We start from the raw sequence: 18,320 nt of genomic DNA, 5'->3' as shown, positions 1-18,320 counted from the left end.
GGAGGGTGGCTGGTGGTCCCCGCCCAGGCCCTTCGACATCCGCTCCGCAGGATGGTGGAGTGCCGGAGGCCTACGCGAAGGCTGCCCCGGGGCGGCTCAGGCGACGAGGCCCGGGTGCCAGGCTCCCCTCGCGGCTCCCCGCCGCCGCTGGAGGGAGAAGGGGGGAGCAGCGCCCGCGGCCTGCTTTCCCAGGGCTGGCCGAGTCTTTTTGACAAGCTGATTGCATGGCGGGGATTGGCTGGTCCGGGCGTGACGCCGGTAACAACAAAGGTGGAGTTGGAAGAAATTAGATTAAAGGAGAGGGGAAAAAAAAAAAAAAAAATTAAAGGGGGAGCTGGCAGGGGACCGGAGGCAGAGACCGAGGGGGAGATGCGCGAAGCGCGGTCTCCCGGCTCCCACTTCGCCCCGGAAGCCCCTTCGCTCAGACCCAACGGGATTATGCTCTCCACCCTAACCTCGGCCCAACTACCGACACCAGGGTTGGGGGGATGGCTGCTGCTTCTAGAGAAATCCCAACTCCCACCCTGACACCCTTTGCTACGGCCCAGGGGGAGAACTTTTTGCTCGGACTCCTCGGATCCTAAACCCGGCGGAGGTGAGGGGCTTTGAGAACAACGAGAGGCTCGCTCTAAAACCCGGAAGGCCCTCGCGGGAAGCCGAGATCCAGCGAGGCAGGGTGCTCCCCCGGTTTTTCAATGTGTTGCAAATCTAAGAGCTTCTTTCTTGCCTTTTCTTTTTCTTTTTTTTTTTTGTAACGCCCCCCCCTCCTTTATCCCCCACCCCCTCGCTTTGGCTTCAGGGTTGCAAAAGCAAAGAGCAATAAAAAAAAAAAAAAAAAAAAAAAAACCCGCGCACACACTCAGACACACACCAGTGGCGACAGGGGAGAGTTGGAAAGACGCAGGAGAGAAGCAGGAGGCAGGAGGCAGTGGGGAGGGAGCAATGGGAGCGGGAAGCAGGCAGGTTCCCTCGCAAATCCCCCTCCGGCCCCACGTCGCTTCGCCGGCCCCGGCAGGGGAGCGAAGAGCCGGGCTAGCAGATGGAGGAGTGGAGCTCGCTCTAGGCAGCGGGCTTGGCCGGAGAATGGAGGAGCCGCCAAGCGACCGGCTGATTGGAAGAGAAACGCAGAGCGATGGAGGCGGGGGTAGGAGGACGATTTCTCTGCGGGGACTGGCGGCGGCGTATACGCCCGGGTCGGGCGCTGCAGAGCTTGGCTAGCTTTCAACCCGCGCTCGCCGGCTCCAGCCCCGCGCGCCCCCACCCCCAGCCCTCCCGGCGGCTCCGCAGGTGAGTGCGAGCTGGGGGCAAAAAACCCCAAAAGTCTCAACACGCCAACCCTTCCCCCCCTCCAAAAAAGAGAAAGAAAAGCATTTTTATTTTTCTTTTTTTTATTTTCCTGCAGCCCCCATCGCGGTGGGAGGGAAGGGGTAAGGCGGAGTGGCCCGGAGGAGGCGGAGGGGCCAGGCGAGGCCGGTGTGGCCCGGGAGGCGGCGGCGCCGAGGCGGCTCTGACGGGCGAGCGCTCGGAGCGGCGCTGCGCTGCGCCGAGGCGGGCGGGCGGGCGGGCGGAGCGGGGCGGGCGGAGCGCGGCGCGTGGGGCTCGCCATTAGCCGTCGCTCCGCTTCGCCATCTCGGGCTTTGTCTGGCGACTCGCTGCCCCGGCGTCGGCTGCGGCGGAGCTGCGGCGGAGCTCTTCGGCCCGCCGCACCCCTAGGTGCCCCTGGCCCGCGCTCCCATTCACACGCTCGGTAAGTGAGCCCGGGCTCCGCGGATTTCGGGGGAGAGGGGTTGCTGCGAGTGGCGGCGGCGCCGATCTCCATGCGCCCGGGCAGGCCTGGGGAGCCATGCCGGGCTGGATTGAACCGGCTCCCAGAGCGGCTCCTCCGCCGGAGCCCATCGCCTCCTCACCTTTTCCGGGGTGTAAGGAGCAAAGGGAATTTTTTACTATTTTTTTTAATTCGCAGGGAGGGCATTTTGTCGGGGTAAAACAAAATTTTTTTATGTAAGTTTCGTGTGTGTGTGTGTGTGCTGTTCGGCAGCAAGGGGACCGCGAGGCAGGCACCGAAGACTGGCGCCGCGATGGGCGTGCGTGCGCCCCAAGCCGGTGGCCACGCTCCGGGGATGAGGGTGGGCGCGGAGCGCCCGCTCCAGGAGGCGGGAGAGGGGAGCTGGTGAGGACGGCCGTGGAAGCCCGAATCTGAGCTGGGAGGACTTGGGGGAGAGCTCCGAAGCAGGGCTGCAGGCACCCCTTCAGCCTTCCCAGCCGCCGGGGGGCCCCTCCGGGCACCCTCTCGCGGCCGCGCCTCGCGCCCTCCCTCCCGCGCCGGCCGAGTCTGCTAGTTCCCCCGCGGGTCTGGCGAGGTCGCTCTCGGCGCCCGCCCGCCTCGGCTCCGAGCCCCGCCGCCATCCGGGCGGCTGCGTGTCTCCCTGCCCCGGCCCCCCCCCTCCCCGGCGGCAGCAGCAGCAGCAGCCGCCGCCGCCGCCGCCGCCACCACCACCACCAGCACCAGCACCAGCACTACCACCACCACCCCCCTCCCCTCCTTCCTTCCCTCCGCCTCGGCCGCCCGGGTCCCCCCAGCTCCCGCCCCTCCTCCCAGCTGCCCCCCGCGGAGCCCGCCCGGGCAGGCTGTGGGAGGGAGCGGAGCCGGCGAGGCGGGCGGGCTGGCGCTCGCTCCCCGGGGGTCGGTGTGCGCTCTACGGGGAAGGACGCGCTCGCTGCCCCGCTTCTCCCGCCCCCCCTCCCGCTCCTCCTCCTCCCTTCTCCCTCCTCCTCCCCGCTCCGGCGGCGGAGGCTGCGGCGGCGGCGGGGGGTGTGCGAGCTGAGGCCGGGGCCGGCGGGCGGGCGGCGGGCGGGCTGCCTGCAGGCGGAGGGCGCTGTGCTTTGTGCTTTTCGCCGCGAGGAGCAGCAGGCAGCAGCAGCCACAGCCGCCGCCGCCGCCGCCACAGCAGCAGCCGCCGCCCCAGCGCCGCCGCCGCCGCGCCCGGAGGAGGAGCCGCTGCCGCCGCGGGAGGGAGCTGCGGCTGTGCCCGGCCGAGCGGGGGAGGGCGCCGCCGCTCAGAGCCGGGGAGGGAGACGCCGGAGCGGGAAGCCCGGAGGCCGCGCTGCGCCGGGTAACCGAGGCGGCTGAGGACGCGCGCCGGGGTCGGGGCCGGGCGGCGGGGAGCGAGCCGCGGGTGCCGGAGACGCCGAGGGGGACCCGGGGCGCCCTCCAGGCAGGGGACTGGACGAAAGAGGATCAGGGCACTGGAGAGGACGCCGAGAGCCGGGGGAGGGGAGGGCAGGAAGCGAGGCCCGGGCCCGGGCCACGGGCAGAGGAGCCCGCGCTTCTCCGAGCCGGCAGGCGCAGTTCTCGCCGGCCGCCGGAGGGGGCGGCGGGGCCGGTGAGCGCTGCGCCCCCGCCTCCCGGCCGCCGTCCTCCCGCCCTCTCCTTGGCTCGGCTCCCCGGAGGCCGGGGCGGGGGCGCCGGCGGGGCTGGGCCGCAAGCTCGGGGGAGGAGGCGGCGGTTCCCGCCGTGGTCGCGCCTCTGCGCCGGGCTCCTCCGTGCGCGTCGGGGTGGCTGGGCGGTGGCGGCGCCTCTGGCCGGGGTGGGTGGCTCGGGGGCGGGGGGCAGGCTAGGCCGCTTCTCTCCGGCTGCTCGCCCGCCCAGGCGGGCGGGGACGGCGTCGGGAGCCCGAGAGGGGGGGCGGCGGGAATCCGGATCCGGTCCCCGGGGGCGGTGCGGCCGCTGCGCTCCGGGGCCGGCGGCGGCTGCGCTGCGTCCGGGTCCCCGCCGGGTTGCGGAGGCGGGGGGAACCGGCCGGGGGGAGGCGGGAGGAGGAGACTGCGGCGCGTGCCCGCTTTCGCGGTCGCGCGCGCCCTTTACCCGCCCTTCCTCCTCCCCCGCCCTCCAGCCTGGGGCCTCCCCGGGGCGGGCGCACGGAGGAGGAGGAGGAGATTTTTTTTTTTTTTTTTTTTTGGCCCGGGTGGGGGAAGGAGGGTGGAGGGCGGGCGCTAGCTGCACGCGGGAGCTGGGAGCAGTCTCTCGCGTGGGCAGGGGAGGGCGCACGCGGTGGAGCCGGGCTGCAGGGGCTGGGGCGGGGGGGAGGGGGGGCGCTCCCACACCCACCGACCCATTGGGTCTACTAGGGTCTTGGCCGTCTCCGTGAAAGTGTGGACTTGTGCCCCCCTCCCCTTTGGGGGAGGGAGGAATAGAAAGTCCCTCACCTCGCATCCCGCCTGAGTGGGGACTGGTATCTCTCCTAAAGGGCGAGGTGGTTTTGACCGCGGGTTGCCCGGCCAGCACGACCCGAGGAGGTGGCTGGAGGAGGTGGCTGGACGGCTAAAGAATGAACGGAGAAGCTGACTGCCCCACAGACCTGGAAATGGCCGCCCCCAAAGGCCAAGGTAGGAGCTCTTTAACTTAAGCTCTCTTTTTCACATGGCTGTCTGCAGGGTCCGCTCTCCTTCAAAAGGGTTGCCGTCTGCATTCTCTGAATTGAGATGAGGTCGGTGTCTTCAGTTTTATGAGTTAAGTTCGACCAAACCCAAATTATTTGGCCTTGAGACAGTAAGCTGTATTTTTCACACTCCGTTTCCTCTCTTAGAGAGGGAGAGGGAGGCCTGTGCGAGCCTTCTTTCTGGGGTTCCCAGGCAGACCCCAGTGTGCCCTCTCTACACCCGGTGTCGGGGAATGGGAGGTAGGACGAGGAATGTGGGGGGAAGAGGGAGAAAAGAGGGATTGGGAAGGCTTTTCAGGTTTTTATTGTTATTAAGAGGACAAGATTTTTGGTGAGGCAGGTGGAGAGAGAGGATGTTTTGGTGGCTTTGAGGCTCCAAGCCATAGGCCGTCCATAACTAGACCCTACCCCATCCAGTAGGGATCCCGTGGGGGGGAGGGGGCAGGGGGTAGGATGAAGATGAGCATCTGGCCATGACTGTGGGACACTGAGAGGAGAAAGGATTATGGGTCCATGTGACCCACCCTGCGGAAACCCTGACCAGATGCAAATGCAAATGAAGAGCCCTTTTGACTACTAGCCTTGGATATCTGTTCTCCTATCTCACCTTCCAGAGTCACCAACCTCCAGGGAGGCCTTCTGGAGCTGTATTTCAGTGACTGGAAATCGCTGGTTCAGACCCACCCCTTTTTTTTTTTGCCTCCCTAGGGAGTTGGGCTCAACTCCCTGGATCCGGGGGATCCGGTTCTCCCTGGAGCCAGGGCCCTTTGCCCACCTGCCCGTCTTGCCTCCCAACTCCCCTGTATGGTTCTTCTGTTTCCACTCCATTTTTCTTACTTGCCCCAAATTTTCCTTTGGTCTTCCCTGAGAGGCCAAGAGGGAGTGGGGGATGATGGGATACCCATGTCTTTAAGGTTAGTTTCCAGTTACGCTGGAGAAAAACGTCTGCATGGATTCTCCTTACTGCCCACACTCCATCCTGTCTTTGCACATCTCCGGTGTCTGCCTAGAACTTAAACTTGGCAACACATACCAGTGTGTTGTGCCTCCCTCCCCTCTCCCAGTAAGTTAGCTGTTTTCCCACCGAGCCCCAAATCACTGTAGCTCATTCCTTCCTCTCCCCTGTAATAAATAGTAGCCTGTGGCGGCCTAGCGTGTTAGAAACGGTCGTAGTCTTGATGCCTTCTGGACGGGAATCCCAGCTCTAATCCATATGGTCACAGTTTTCCCTTATGACAAGGTCGTGTCTTGTCCGTGCCTTCCCATAGGAGGCAACCAGGGATGTGGGGTTCTCTGGGAAAGAAGGACTAGGGAAGAGATGAGGGGAAAGGATGGAGCTGGGCATGACTGCCTTTCTTTCCCCTCCCCAGACCGCTGGTCTCAGGAAGACATGCTGACTTTGCTGGAATGCATGAAGAACAACCTTCCATCCAACGACAGCTCCAAGTTCAAAACCACCGAGTCACATATGGACTGGGAAAAAGTAGCATTTAAAGACTTTTCTGGAGATATGTGCAAGCTCAAATGGGTGGAGATTTCTAATGAGGTAACTGATCTCCCCCCCCCCCCCCCTTCCTGACACAGCTACACGAACTCTGCCTCAACCTTCCTGGTGGGGGAGAGGAAACAGAAGTCTGTAAACAGGAAGGAAAGAGACCAGGCGAGGTGCTCATGTGGTCGCCCTTGTGCGTTTGGGAGGTGGCATGGTTGACAGCACTGGCCTAGAGTTCTCAGTTCTGCCACTTTCTAGCTGTGTGGCCTTGAATACTTACCGTCTTGGAGCTTCTGTCACCTGAGCTGTTCTGGGGATTGAATGAGGTGCTGGCATGGACAACCGCATCGAGGTCAGGTGGTCACCTTGTTGCTGTCCTTTGGTGTATACGGACTGCCTGGTCCTCTGCAGTAGGCATGGGCCAGCGCCTGGGTGCCTGCCTGGGGTGTCAGGGGCTGTCTGAGTTGTGTGGCTGTTGGCCTCTGCTCCTCCCGTGATAAATTCAGCCTAGTAGAAAATAGAGGAGACCCGCTGGAAAAGGCGGTAGGCTCTGGGGTGGTGTTTCCCTGTCCTGAACGTCCTCTTGCACTCACTTCCCTTCTTCCTCCAGGTGAGGAAGTTCCGTACGTTGACAGAATTGATCCTTGATGCTCAGGAACACGTTAAAAATCCTTACAAAGGCAAAAAACTCAAGGTGAGTTTCCAAGAGGAGGAGCGTGGCATGTAGGAGAGGAATGGTCCAAAGAACGGATGCTGTCTGACCTTCACCGTGTCCTTGACCCTCCTTCCAGAAACACCCGGACTTCCCAAAGAAGCCCCTGACCCCTTATTTCCGCTTCTTCATGGAGAAGCGGGCCAAGTATGCGAAACTCCACCCTGAGATGAGCAACCTGGACCTGACCAAGATTTTGTCCAAGAAATACAAGGAGCTGCCGGAGAAGAAGAAGGTGGGGGGAGGGGGGCTTTGGCGGGAGGAAGGGAGAGGCAGGGAGCAGCTGGTGTGGTGTAGGTCAGCCGTCGGGGGGAGGCTCAGACAGAGGGACTCGGCGTCAGGGATACGGGTGGGTCAGCGTAGCAGAGTGTAGGGTCTTGGGCAGCCACACTTGATCTCCCCGTCCCACACGCCGTCAGGCACGGGCATTGTCGAAGGTGTAATCCAAACTGAAGCAGGCGCTCAGACCAACGTTTTGCCCCCCGGACCATTCACAGCGTTCTCTCACTCGGCTCTGCCCCTGTGCACGCGTCCTCGCTCTGAGGCTGGCACAGCAGGTCCACCCTCTGACGTTTCCCAGTGTGGTCTCATTTGATGTGTGCGGTATCCTTGGAAGGGTAACCCCCCGGAGGAGGGGTTATTCCGATCCTGTGGGCAAGGAACTGAGGCTCAGGTGGGACTCGTGTCCCGGGTCCCACAACTAGTGACAGCAGAGCAGGACTTGGGTCCGGTGTTCTTCTCACTGCCGTGTCCATCCGTACATTATTAGGTGGGCTTCCTTCCTCCATACGCATGTTCGCCCAAGGACATACCTTGTCCTTTGGGGCCTTGTGCTATCCCGGGCCATCGGAGATCCTTAACCTTGGGCGGAGGTTACCCGAGTCGCCCAGGGCAGGGGTGGACACGAGCGCAGTGAGGTCAGGTGGACCCTCACAGAAGCTGGCAGCAAAGCAGTGGAGGAGCCTGTAGCAGGGCCCGAGGGAGTTGGGGTGGGGAGAGAGACAGACACCGCTGGTGCTGGACTCTCAGGGTGGAGCCAGGGAGAGGAGTCGGGGAGGGGCAGCGGGAGAGGCAAGAGGGCACGTTTGCCGGAAGAGGAAACAAAGCCATAACCCAGCCGGCACACCACGCGCAGCCCTCTTCTGGTCTGTGTACTCTGGCTGCAGGCTCACGTGCCCTTGGTTCTGTGCCCAAAAAGGAGCCAGCTTGGCTGGGGGAAACCGGCTGCCCAGGCCAAGCAGGAGTAGGAACTGGCGGAGTTCTCCTTGACCCCTCTGATGGGGAGGTTGCAGAGCTGGCTGCCCACACGATGCCCAGACACACACGGGATGGGAGGGAGAGGCAGAGGGTCCAAGGACCAGGGAAGGACAAGAAGCTACATGGTAGGGTGGACAGGGTGCTGGCCTGGGGGACGCAAGACTGGGGCCTGGTCTCCTGACTACCACTGAATTGCTCTGTATGTGACCTTTGGTAAGTTACTTCGTTTCTCTGGACATGGTCTTTATCTGAGGTGCAGAGAGTAAGCCCGATCCGTACGGTGCCTTCCTGTTCTGAAGGCTGCTGAGTTGTGTGAGGAGGGCCAAAATTGGGGCAGGGTAGGCTGGGCGCTGCTCCCTGTCTTCTGCAGGAACCACAGGGGAAAGTGAAGCTGTCCCTTCCCGTGCCTCGTGCCTCTTCCGTGAGAGGCAGGGGTTAGGCTCGGTTGTCATGAGCCCCCGGTCCCTTCTAAGGCTGACTTTGTGAATGGGGGAGAAAGGAGAGCTGGACACCGAGTGGGAGCCAGGACAGGAGGCAGATGAGGAAAGGAAAGAACGGATTGGAAAGGAAGTTTGAGGAAGGAGCCTGGAAGAAGGGATTGGAGGCAGGGAAGAAGGTGATGGGAGGGGGTTAGGAATGGGAACTGGATGTAGTGGCTTGGGAAGAAAACCCAAATTCAAGAGACCGATCTATCAGAATGTCATTTACATTGCAAGAATTCACTCTAGGTTCCTTCAACACCATCTCCCCTCAGCCCTCGAAAACGGGGTCCAGCCTGGCCCTGGCCCTGTGGGCCACCCCTGAGGCAGCAAACCATTATCAGCTGCCACAGACATTGGAGGATCATTGGAGGAGGGAATGATCCGGAGGAGGCCTACACCCCCCCCCCCCCCCAGCTCCTCATCATGGAGAGTTTTGCGGTGCTGGGGAAAGGTGGGGAGGTAGGGTCAGGGGGAGTCCCAGCCCGGTCACTGCTCACTGTGACTGGCTACGGTTGAGTCTCCCCAGCCCACTGGAAGGCAGGCCACCGTCTCCTGCAAGCTCATGCCACCCTCTGTCCACGTCACCACTGGGAGGCAGAATAGCTAGCAAGGAGGACTCGGTGGTTTTTATAGCTCAGGCTTTGGGTCCTGGATGACCCCGTCCCCTCCTCCCCCAGATGAAATATATTCAGGACTTCCAGAGAGAAAAACAGGAGTTCGAGCGAAACCTGGCCCGGTTCAGGTAAGGCAGTGGAGCCCAGAGGAGGGCCACAGGGCATTGGGTGTGGCAGGATAGGGTGACACTGACCAGAGCCTCGAGTTTGCCATTTGTGAGGCATGGAAGATGGATGGGTCATGTGTAGACCCTAGTGGGTCATGCTCAAGGGCAGGGACAGGCAGGCGGCTGCTGTCCCAAGAGGCCCCGATTGATAGGCCTAGGAGCCTTGGTGGGTGGGGCAGCTAGACGGGGTCTCCCGGGCAGGATTCCCCCCGCACCCGCTGATTGTTGCTCCCCGTGCCCTGGCTAGGGAGGATCACCCTGACCTAATCCAGAATGCCAAGAAGTCGGACATCCCCGAGAAGCCCAAAACCCCCCAGCAGCTGTGGTACACCCATGAGAAGAAGGTGTATCTCAAAGTGCGGCCAGATGTGAGTGTCCGGCCAGGGGGTGGGGATGGAGGGCGCACGGTGGCGGCAAGGGGGGAGCCGCGCCAGGTCGGCTGGGCACGGTGCAGGGGAGCAGGAGAGGAGGCCCCTCCCCAGGGGTGGGCTGCATGGACAGGGCCTGGGCCAGCTGGCGTGCGAGCGTGTGCGTGCGTGCGTGTGTGAGCCTGTCCCCTTGCACCCAGGCGGGACCCCCGCCTCTCCACCTTCCCCTCCTGGCCTGTGGGGGACACTCGTGTGACCTCCTGTGGCCTGAGGGGGCGGGGGCCTCTGTGCCCCCCTCCCCCTCCCCTCTCCCTGCCCCTGGCTGCCTGTGTGTGTCTGACGGCTTTTGGTTTGCAGGCCACTACGAAGGAGGTGAAGGACTCCCTGGGGAAGCAGTGGTCTCAGCTCTCGGACAAAAAGAGGCTGAAATGGATTCATAAGGCCCTGGAGCAGCGGAAGGAGTACGAGGTTAGGCTTCCGCTGCGCTCCTCCCCATCCGGCTCTTCAAGAGCCTCTGCCCTCCGTCTCTGTGACCTCCGCACTCTGCGGGAGGCGGTCACTCCCTGTCCCTCCATTGAGGGAGGGGCCTTCTGGGCCCCTCACCTCTGCCCCTACCTTCCCCGCCCCCCGCCCCTCCATGAGATCTCAGGCTAGGGCAGGGCAGGGCACCACGTCTCGTGTGACATAGCAGACACACGGCCACCCCCCCAGCTTTGCTCCCTGCCTCCCCTCCCCAGCGGCTCTCCCCCCTCCCCGGCCCCGGCTAACCCCACACCCCGTTGCCCTCCGTCCCCCCACCTCACTCTGCAGGAGATTATGCGTGACTATATCCAGAAGCACCCCGAGCTGAACATCAGCGAGGAGGGCATCACCAAGTCCACCCTCACCAAGGCCGAACGCCAGCTCAAGGACAAGTTTGACGGGCGACCCACCAAGCCACCTCCGTGAGCGCTGCCCTGGGGTGGGGTGGGCGAGTGGGCAAGCGGGCATCTAGGGAGCTGGGCCAGCAACATTGGCCAGCGTCCGAAGTTGAGGAAACCTGTCGCCTTGAGCCGCCCCGGTCGCTCAGGGAGATGCTCTTCCTTTCCTGCTGGTTCTGATAGGAACAGCTACTCGCTGTACTGCGCGGAGCTGATGGCCAACATGAAGGACGTGCCCAGCACTGAGCGAATGGTGTTATGCAGCCAGCAGTGGAAGCTGCTCTCCCAGAAGGAGAAGGATGCCTATCACAAGAAGTGTGACCAGGTGAGCTATGCTGAGGAACTTCTGGAGACCCTTGGGCCTGGCCTCAGAAACCTGAAGCATGACATCTGGCCCCAGCTAGGGGTCAGTCAGGGATCGACCAAACGGATCTTGGGCGCCTGCTACAGACTCGGTGGTGTCTGGGCTGATGTCTACCACCTATAGGGGAAAATGAGGTCCTGTCCGGGTTCTGGACATTTTGCAGAGGACTACTGTCCCTTGAGAACTGGAGGGCCTCACCCTGACTCCCCCTTCCTTCCCCAGAAAAAGAAAGATTACGAAGTGGAGCTGCTCCGTTTTCTAGAGGTGAGCGTTGTTATAGGCGGGGCATTGGGCAGACAGGCATTGGGATGGAACAGGTCCCTTTGGACAACCTGGGAGCAGGCTGGGAGCCACGTGCACAGCCCCATGCCACCTCTTGTCTCTGGACCAGAGCCTTCCTGAGGAGGAACAGCAGCGGGTCCTGGGGGAGGAGAAGATGTTAAGCATCAACAAGAAGCAGGCCACCAGCCCAGCCTCCAAGAAGCCCTCCCAGGAAGGGGGCAAGGTGGGCAGGGGGCAGAACTGGGGCGGAGGGGGGAAGATGAGGCTCCCCACCAACACCCCAGGGAACCCGGCCCTCTTCGTTCACCTGTAGGGAGGCTCAGAGAAGCCCAAGCGGCCGGTCTCGGCCATGTTCATCTTCTCTGAAGAAAAGCGGCGGCAGCTGCAAGAGGAACGGCCTGAGCTCTCGGAGAGCGAGCTGACCCGGCTTCTGGCCCGCATGTGGAACGACTTGTCGGAAAAGAAGAAGGTCAGGCTCCCTAGGCCAGAGGGGCTGCCGGGCCGAGACCAGGCCGCTTCTCCCCCAGGGGCTAGCTTCACTTCCTCACCCTTGGCCTGTGTGAGCCACACGTGTGCCTGAGCTCAGAGCGAGTGAGTGAGCTGAGTGAGCCAGGCTGGGAGCTCCGCAGGCCGGAAGGCGGGAAGCTGTCAGCTGAGGGCTCTGGCTCCCTGGGGAGCAGAGCCGGTTGGCGGGCTGAGCCCCAGGCTGGAGACATCTGCACCAGCCCACGCCTCTGCCTCTGCTCTGCGCTGCCCGCCCTTGCAGAGGGGGTGGGGGGGGGGGGGGGGAGACTTCAACTGCTGGCTGAGGAACGCGCGCCCCCTTGGGGCGGCCGGAAGGCTGACGCCACTGTCATCCCTCCGCAGGCCAAGTACAAGGCCCGGGAGGCTGCGCTGAAGGCCCAGTCGGAGAGGAAGCCAGGCGGGGACCGCGAGGAACGGGGCAAGCTGCCTGAGTCGCCCAAGAGAGCCGAGGAGATCTGGCAACAGAGCGTCATCGGCGACTACCTGGCCCGCTTCAAGGTGGCAGGGAGCTGGAAAGGGGTTGCTCAGCAAGCTGCCTACACAGGCCACCTCTGGCCCCAGGGGACCCTTGCCATAGCTGACACCCCTGTTTGTCTCCAGAATGACCGGGTAAAGGCCTTGAAAGCCATGGAGATGACCTGGAACAACATGGAGAAGAAGGAGAAACTGATGTGGATTAAGAAGGCAGCCGAAGACCAAAAGCGATACGAGGTGGGAAGGGTTCTGCCGCTGGGCCCAGTGGGCGGGGTGGAGCTGGGGCCGCCTCCCTCCACTGCACTGGTGGGAGCATCCTTTTGGGTGGGCAGCTTTCCTCCCTGGGTGGGCCGTGGACCCAGAAGGCCCAGCCTCGGTTGTGTGACCCCGAGCAAATCTCCCAACTTCCTTTTCTGAGCCTCGGTCACACATCAGTAAAGTGGGGACAGTGATGCCGGTCGCGTGGGTGCAGTTGTGCCTGCACTTTCGAGCAACGGCGCCTGACCCAGGTGTGAGCTGTTGGGAAGTGGCTCCCTGGCTCTGCCTCGGTTTCTCCTCCTCCCCCGGGACGTAAAGGGAGAGCCGGCTCAGGCACTGATGGCACGGGGCAGGAGGTAGGAATGTTTCCGGGTGGGAGGGGGGGTGGAGCGAGTGTGACCTTTCTGGGCGTCCCCGCAGAGAGAGCTGAGCGAGATGCGGGCGCCCCCAGCTGCCGCGAACTCATCCAAAAAGATGAAGTTCCAAGGAGAACCCAAGAAGCCTCCCATGTGAGTCCCGTGTCCGGAACCCACCCTGGCGCTGGGGAAGGTCACGGCTGAAGGGCTGCTGGGCCAGGGTCTCTAACCCCGCCTGCACCACCCCACCTCCTAGGAACGGTTACCAGAAGTTCTCCCAGGAGCTGCTGTCCAACGGGGAGCTGAACCACCTGCCGCTGAAGGAGCGCATGGTCGAGATTGGCAGCCGCTGGCAGCGCATCTCCCAGAGCCAGAAGGAGCACTACAAAAAGTTGGCAGAGGAGCAGCAGAAGCAGTACAAAGTACACCTGGACCTCTGGGTCAAGGTGAGCGGGCTTGGACCCTGGGAAGAAGGAGGCCTCCTCTAGCTGGCCCGCATTCATGATTGCGGTCAGCGTCCTAGCGGCCCTGTAGTTGCTATTGAAGTCCCGACAGTTGCTATTAAGGAAGAGAAACCAGGGCTCAGAGAGGTTAGGTAGGTTACCCAAGGTCCTACAGCTAGTAGGCAGAATAGTCCAAATCAGATTGTCTTTTCCTACTTCCATCCAGGACCAGAGGACCTCTCCCAGACTCTGGTTTGGCCCCCAGCCTCTGAGCGCCCCTTCTGTCCCTTGGTCGAGTGGTCAGATCTGTAACGGGAGAGTCCCCTGTGTCCCTACCCAGCCATCCGGGCAGGTTCGCCAGGGACCCTGGGAAATAGGTTTAGGTTAGCAGGGTTTAGGTGGGCAGAAGTTTGGGGAGCCCCAGACTGCCTCATCTGTGGCTCCAGGCCTGTTGGGTGGGAATGATGATGCCAGGCTATGTTAGCCATTGGCGGGGGTGGGGGGGAGGCTTCTCTGAGCTGAGGAAGGCCCTAACTCGAGCCTGCACTCGGGTAAAACAACAGGAGGGACAGGAAAACCAACAGCCCTAGGAGAAGGTAGCTTAGAAAAGGATTCGGGGCATCTTAAGCAGTCGTATGGGAGCTGTGTTCTCAGATCCTGGGGGGGGGGGGGGGGGGGGCTCTCTGCGGAGGCCCAAGGTATGGGGAGGGAAGCAGGGGTAAAGATGGGACGATGGCATGTCAATGCTTAGCCCACTGCCTGGCTCTTGGTCAACACGCTTGGTCAGCAGAAGTTCAGGGGGGCGGGGGGGGGGGGGGGGCGTGTTCCAACCTTTCCCTCCTCCTCTGTCTCCCCCAGAGTCTGTCTCCCCAGGACCGTGCAGCATATAAAGAGTACATCTCCAATGTGAGTCGGGGAGCAGGGCGGCGCCGGGGAAAGGGAGGGTTTGGGGAGTCGTTGTGTGGAACTCACGGCGGCTCCCTTTGTCTGTCTCTGGCCTTTCCTACAGAAACGTAAGAGCATGACCAAGCTGCGAGGCCCGAACCCCAAGTCCAGCCGGACCGCCTTGCAGTCCAAGTCGGTAAGGAGCTCCGCCCGGCCGGAGGAAGGCCAGGAAGGGGTCTGCGGTGCCCCGAGTGCCGGGGCGGAGACCACTGACGCACCTCCTTCCCTCCCAGGAGTCTGAGGAGGACGAGGACGAGGATGAGGACGACGAGGACGAGGATGAAGAGGAGGAGGAGGATGAGAACGGGGACTCCTCTGAGGACGGCGGGGACTCCTCCGAGTCCAGCAGCGAGGATGAGAGCGAGGACGGAGACGAGGCGAGGCGGCCGGGCATGGTGGGAGGGTCGGGCGGACCTTGCCACGAACTCCACCCGCTGACTGCCCGCCCCTTGCCCCCCAGAACGAGGAGGATGATGAGGACGAGGACGACGACGAGGATGACGACGAGGACGAGGACAACGAGTCTGAGGGCAGCAGCTCCAGTTCCTCCTCGTCGGGAGACTCCTCGGACTCTGACTCCAACTGAGGCCCAGCCCCACCCGGGGCTCCCCTCCCCAACCAACCACCTTTGTTTCTCCCCCATGTTCTATCCCCTGCCCCCTGGCCTCCCCCACTTTCTTTTTCTTTTTCTTTTTCTTTTCTTTTTTTTTTTTTTTTTAAACAAAATACGGTGGGGGAGGGGCCGGAGGAGCCCAGGCCAGGACTCTGCTGCCTCAGAGACATCAGCCCTGGGGGGCCCTCCAGGGAACGCAACCATCAGACTGAGCCACCACTGGACCGGGCCGGCCCACCCCTCTTCTGCACTTGTGGCTCCGTCACGGACAATGGACCTGGGAGTGGGGTGGGGGGTCCCAAAGAGTTCGGTGAGGCCCTCTACACCTGCAGCCCAACCCATGGGAGGGTGGAAGCTTGGGGAAGACCCCTCCCTTCCCAGAGGGGCTTGCCGACTGGACCCCTACATTGGAACTGGAGGCAGGGAACAGGTGGGGAGAGGAGGGTGGGTGCCTAAGAGCAAACAGGCACTGCCCCATAGCCCTCTCCCCTGCCCTCTGCAGGAAGGAGCTGCCTGGACCCACTCATGGGGGGAGGGGGCAGAAGTGTTTTTTATATATGTGTATATATTTTTTTTTTTAAGCTCTGAGCTGTCAACGAGACGTTTCCTACCGATCTCGGCTGCCGTCTCTGTTGTCATTTCTGGGAGAGGGTGGGTTTAGGGGGGTAGGTTTGGGACTTTTTTAAAACGGTCTTGGCACGAATGGAAAAGTGTGTGCGTGTGTGTGTGTGTGTGTGTGTGTGTGTGTGTGTGTGTCGCCTGTACATAGCATGGGTGCACCTGTGGATGTGTGCAAAGGCACGTGTGTGTGTGAGTGTGTGTGTGGAAGAGAGAAGGGGGAGCCCGCTTCAGTCTGTGAATCTGGTTGAATGGGTTGGTGAGGCCCAGGGAGACGTTGATCCTGGTGGGAACAGGCTGGGTCAGCCCCTTTCTCCACATCCTCTGCTTTGCCTAATCTCTGATTCAATTTGGGGAGGGGGGTTACTGAAGCCACTCTGATGCTTCCTGTACCTGCTTCCCTCTGCCAGGGCTACAGGGCTCTGAGCTGCTGCTGGTCTCCAGCAGGGCACTGGGGAGAGGGACAGATTGGGTGGGCCTGAGAGCTTCTACTTGGTGGGAAAGGCCTTTCCAGTTCATCTGAGAGGTTGCCTGGCCACCTGAGGCTCAGAAATTGGGCTTCAAGCTCTTAACACACATCCCTCCTCCCTGTCCCTCTCTCTTCCAGCTCCCCACCCCCATTCCCTATGATTTCTCAGGTCTGCTCCCTTCCCCACCCCTCCAAACCCCCAGCTGGGGAAGGGGTCTGCAAAGGCTGCTTTTGCGGCTGTCCCTTTAACCCTTCCTGGCCATCTCAAAATTTGGGGTACCCTGATTCCTAGAACCTTAGTAAGCCGAGCCACCTGGTCTCTGTGGATTTAAATTTTTTAATTTTTGATTAAATTTTGGCGCCTTTTTTTTTTCTCTCCTTATAATCATGTCAATGACCTATAATTGGGGCTTTGTGCTTTTCTGCCTTCTCCCCCTGAATGAAAGTCAAGTGATGGGGGAAGAGTGGGGATTCTACCCAGGAGGTGGAATGGGAAAGGTGGGTCCCGCTCCCAAAGGAAGGCAGACAATCTGCTTTGCCTTGGACATGGTGCTGGGGTTGGGGGAATTGGGGGGGGGGGGGAGGGACACTCCCCGCTCTCACTCCCCTTCCTTTGTCCTGACCCTGACGCAGGGGTTCATAGGTTCTATTTCTTCCCAGGAGCCCCTGCAAAGAACCCCACTTCCCTGTTTGAATGCCCCTGCGCTGTTGTGTTTTAGTGGAATGTGTTTTCATTTAAAAACAACTTTGAATGGGGCGCGCTTTTTTTCCTGTTTTAAAAATGGAAAAATTCTTACAGTACAAACAGGGCTGTGGGGGTGGGGTGTTGGTGCTGTAAGAGGTCACTCTGAGTGCATTTTGGCACTGGGATGGGATGGTTGGAGTCAGAGGACCCCCCCCACTCTCTCCCCTTTTTTTCTAATATTTAAGGAGTGTTTTTGTAGGTTTCAACAACAACCACAACTTGAATTTGTACCACGGGAGGTGGGAGGGAATGTCTTAGAGGTGTCTGCCTAAGCTTAAGGCCAACTGTAGAAGTTTTGTTTTCCCTCTTTTTGTACAATAAAGCAAAAAACAAAGGTTTGACTGCTGTCTGGTCACTGGAATCAAGGGCAGGGTGTAGGGGTGACCCAACAGGTTCAATGGGAAAGACTTGAAGTCTGGCTTGTTTGCGCTTCTCTCTAGAACCAGCTTTCTCTTGCTGAAGGCTCCACAGGCAACCTACCTTCACATTGTTCTGGGTTGTTCCTGAGCTTCCGATTCTGTCTGTACACCTTGGGTTGTCAGACCACTAAGGACTCGGAGAATTCGAGGGAACAGGTAACAATATTTTCCCCCAGAGTGCGTTGCCTTGGGAAATTGGGGGTGATGATCAGCTTTGCATGACTAGGGTGAACCCTAACCCTAATAAGGGGTCACTTTATGACTATTCGCCCTAACCATGCAAAGGTTTATCATTGGGAGTTGGGGTAACTCTCCCACCTTGAGCCGTCCGCCTCTCCCGGGGTTAGAGATGACTTTCCTAACTCCACCCAGGGCTCTGATAGGAAGTAGGCTGAACCTAGATGATTCCTCTGAAGTTAAGGAAGATAGCCTTCCTGGGGTGCCTGGGTGGCTCGGTTGGTTAAGTACCCCACTCTTGGTTTTGGCTCAGGTCATGATCTCATGGTTGGTGAGATCAAGCCCCGCGTGGGGCTCCACACTGACAGCACGGAGCCTGCTTGGGATTCTCTCCCCCCGTCTTCTGCCCCTCCCCTGTTCACACTTTCTCTCAAAATAAATAAACTTCAAAAGTTATAAAAAAAAAAAAAAAAAAAAAAAAAAAAAGAATCCCTGCACAGGCCTTGGCTGGATTCCTGGAGCCACCGACGCTGGAGACCTAGGCCTCATCCAAGAGCTCTCCCTTGGCCCCACACCCTTCTCCTGTTCTTGGTCAAACTGCTAGAAAACTCACTGCCCTTTGTGGTCTCCATTTCCTCACCTCCCCTGGGGTGACTCAATTGACCAGCATGTTCATCATCCCATCTGGTGGACACCTGTCCATCTCTTGACTTCTTGGTCTATTCTGCAGGCATTGGTTCCTCCTCGTTCTATCCTAGGTGTTCATGTCACCCTATGAACCTCCAATTGTCACCCGTAGGTAACCAATCCAAAAGGTGGGATCTCCAGAGACCAGTCTTCCGAGCTGCAAATCTGTGTAGATTTCTGTGTGCCCTCTGGAATATCTGCCAGGCACCTCACCTCAAGACCCAAAATGATCGCCAACCATCTGGTCATTCAATCTAGAAACTAGGGTGTCAGCCTTCTCTCTCGTTCACCTCCATGTTCATTTGCTCACCTAGCCCTGTCCATTCCACTTCCTGTGTCTCTCTCAAATCTGTCTACCCTTTCGCCATTGCTGTCATCCCCATCCTATTCAAGGCCACCGCCATTGCCCAACTTCTGCAAAGACCTTCCTAAAACTGGTCTTCCTGCTTGTACTCCTGCCCCCTCCGTCCATTCTGCACACGGCTACAAAAGTT

The 18,320-nt window shown here is 60.6% G+C and overlaps 1 protein-coding gene across 9 annotated transcripts; it reads left to right on the top strand.

Annotated features, from left to right (window-relative positions):
* Positions 1-919: 919 nt before the first annotated feature.
* UBTF (upstream binding transcription factor) lies at positions 920-16,881 on the top strand. 9 transcript variants are annotated; one of them, XM_043584689.1, is made up of 21 exons: positions 920-1,287; positions 4,248-4,386; positions 5,810-5,985; positions 6,542-6,625; positions 6,723-6,878; positions 9,060-9,124; positions 9,411-9,531; positions 9,889-9,999; positions 10,342-10,475; positions 10,635-10,776; positions 11,038-11,079; positions 11,207-11,320; positions 11,411-11,566; positions 11,965-12,120; positions 12,223-12,333; positions 12,775-12,863; positions 12,967-13,156; positions 14,012-14,059; positions 14,163-14,234; positions 14,332-14,475; positions 14,559-16,881. In XM_043584689.1, the coding sequence occupies exons 2-21, from the start codon at positions 4,329-4,331 to the stop codon at positions 14,682-14,684; spliced, it is 2,295 nt and encodes a 764-aa protein (XP_043440624.1). In that variant the 5' UTR covers positions 920-1,287; positions 4,248-4,328; the 3' UTR covers positions 14,685-16,881. The 9 variants fall into 9 exon arrangements, with proteins under 9 accessions (XP_043440624.1, XP_043440629.1, XP_043440625.1 ...); XM_043584690.1 differs by lacking the exon at positions 920-1,287 and adding an exon at positions 1,525-1,747; XM_043584687.1 differs by lacking the exon at positions 920-1,287 and adding an exon at positions 3,008-3,113.
* Positions 16,882-18,320: the final 1,439 nt, after the last annotated feature.

This window comes from Prionailurus bengalensis, chromosome E1, assembly GCF_016509475.1.
Source record: "Prionailurus bengalensis isolate Pbe53 chromosome E1, Fcat_Pben_1.1_paternal_pri, whole genome shotgun sequence".
In the NCBI taxonomy this organism is placed as follows: domain Eukaryota; kingdom Metazoa; phylum Chordata; class Mammalia; order Carnivora; family Felidae; genus Prionailurus; species Prionailurus bengalensis.
Note: the sequence above shows the minus strand (reverse complement) of the source record. Positions and strands in the feature narration are given on the sequence as shown.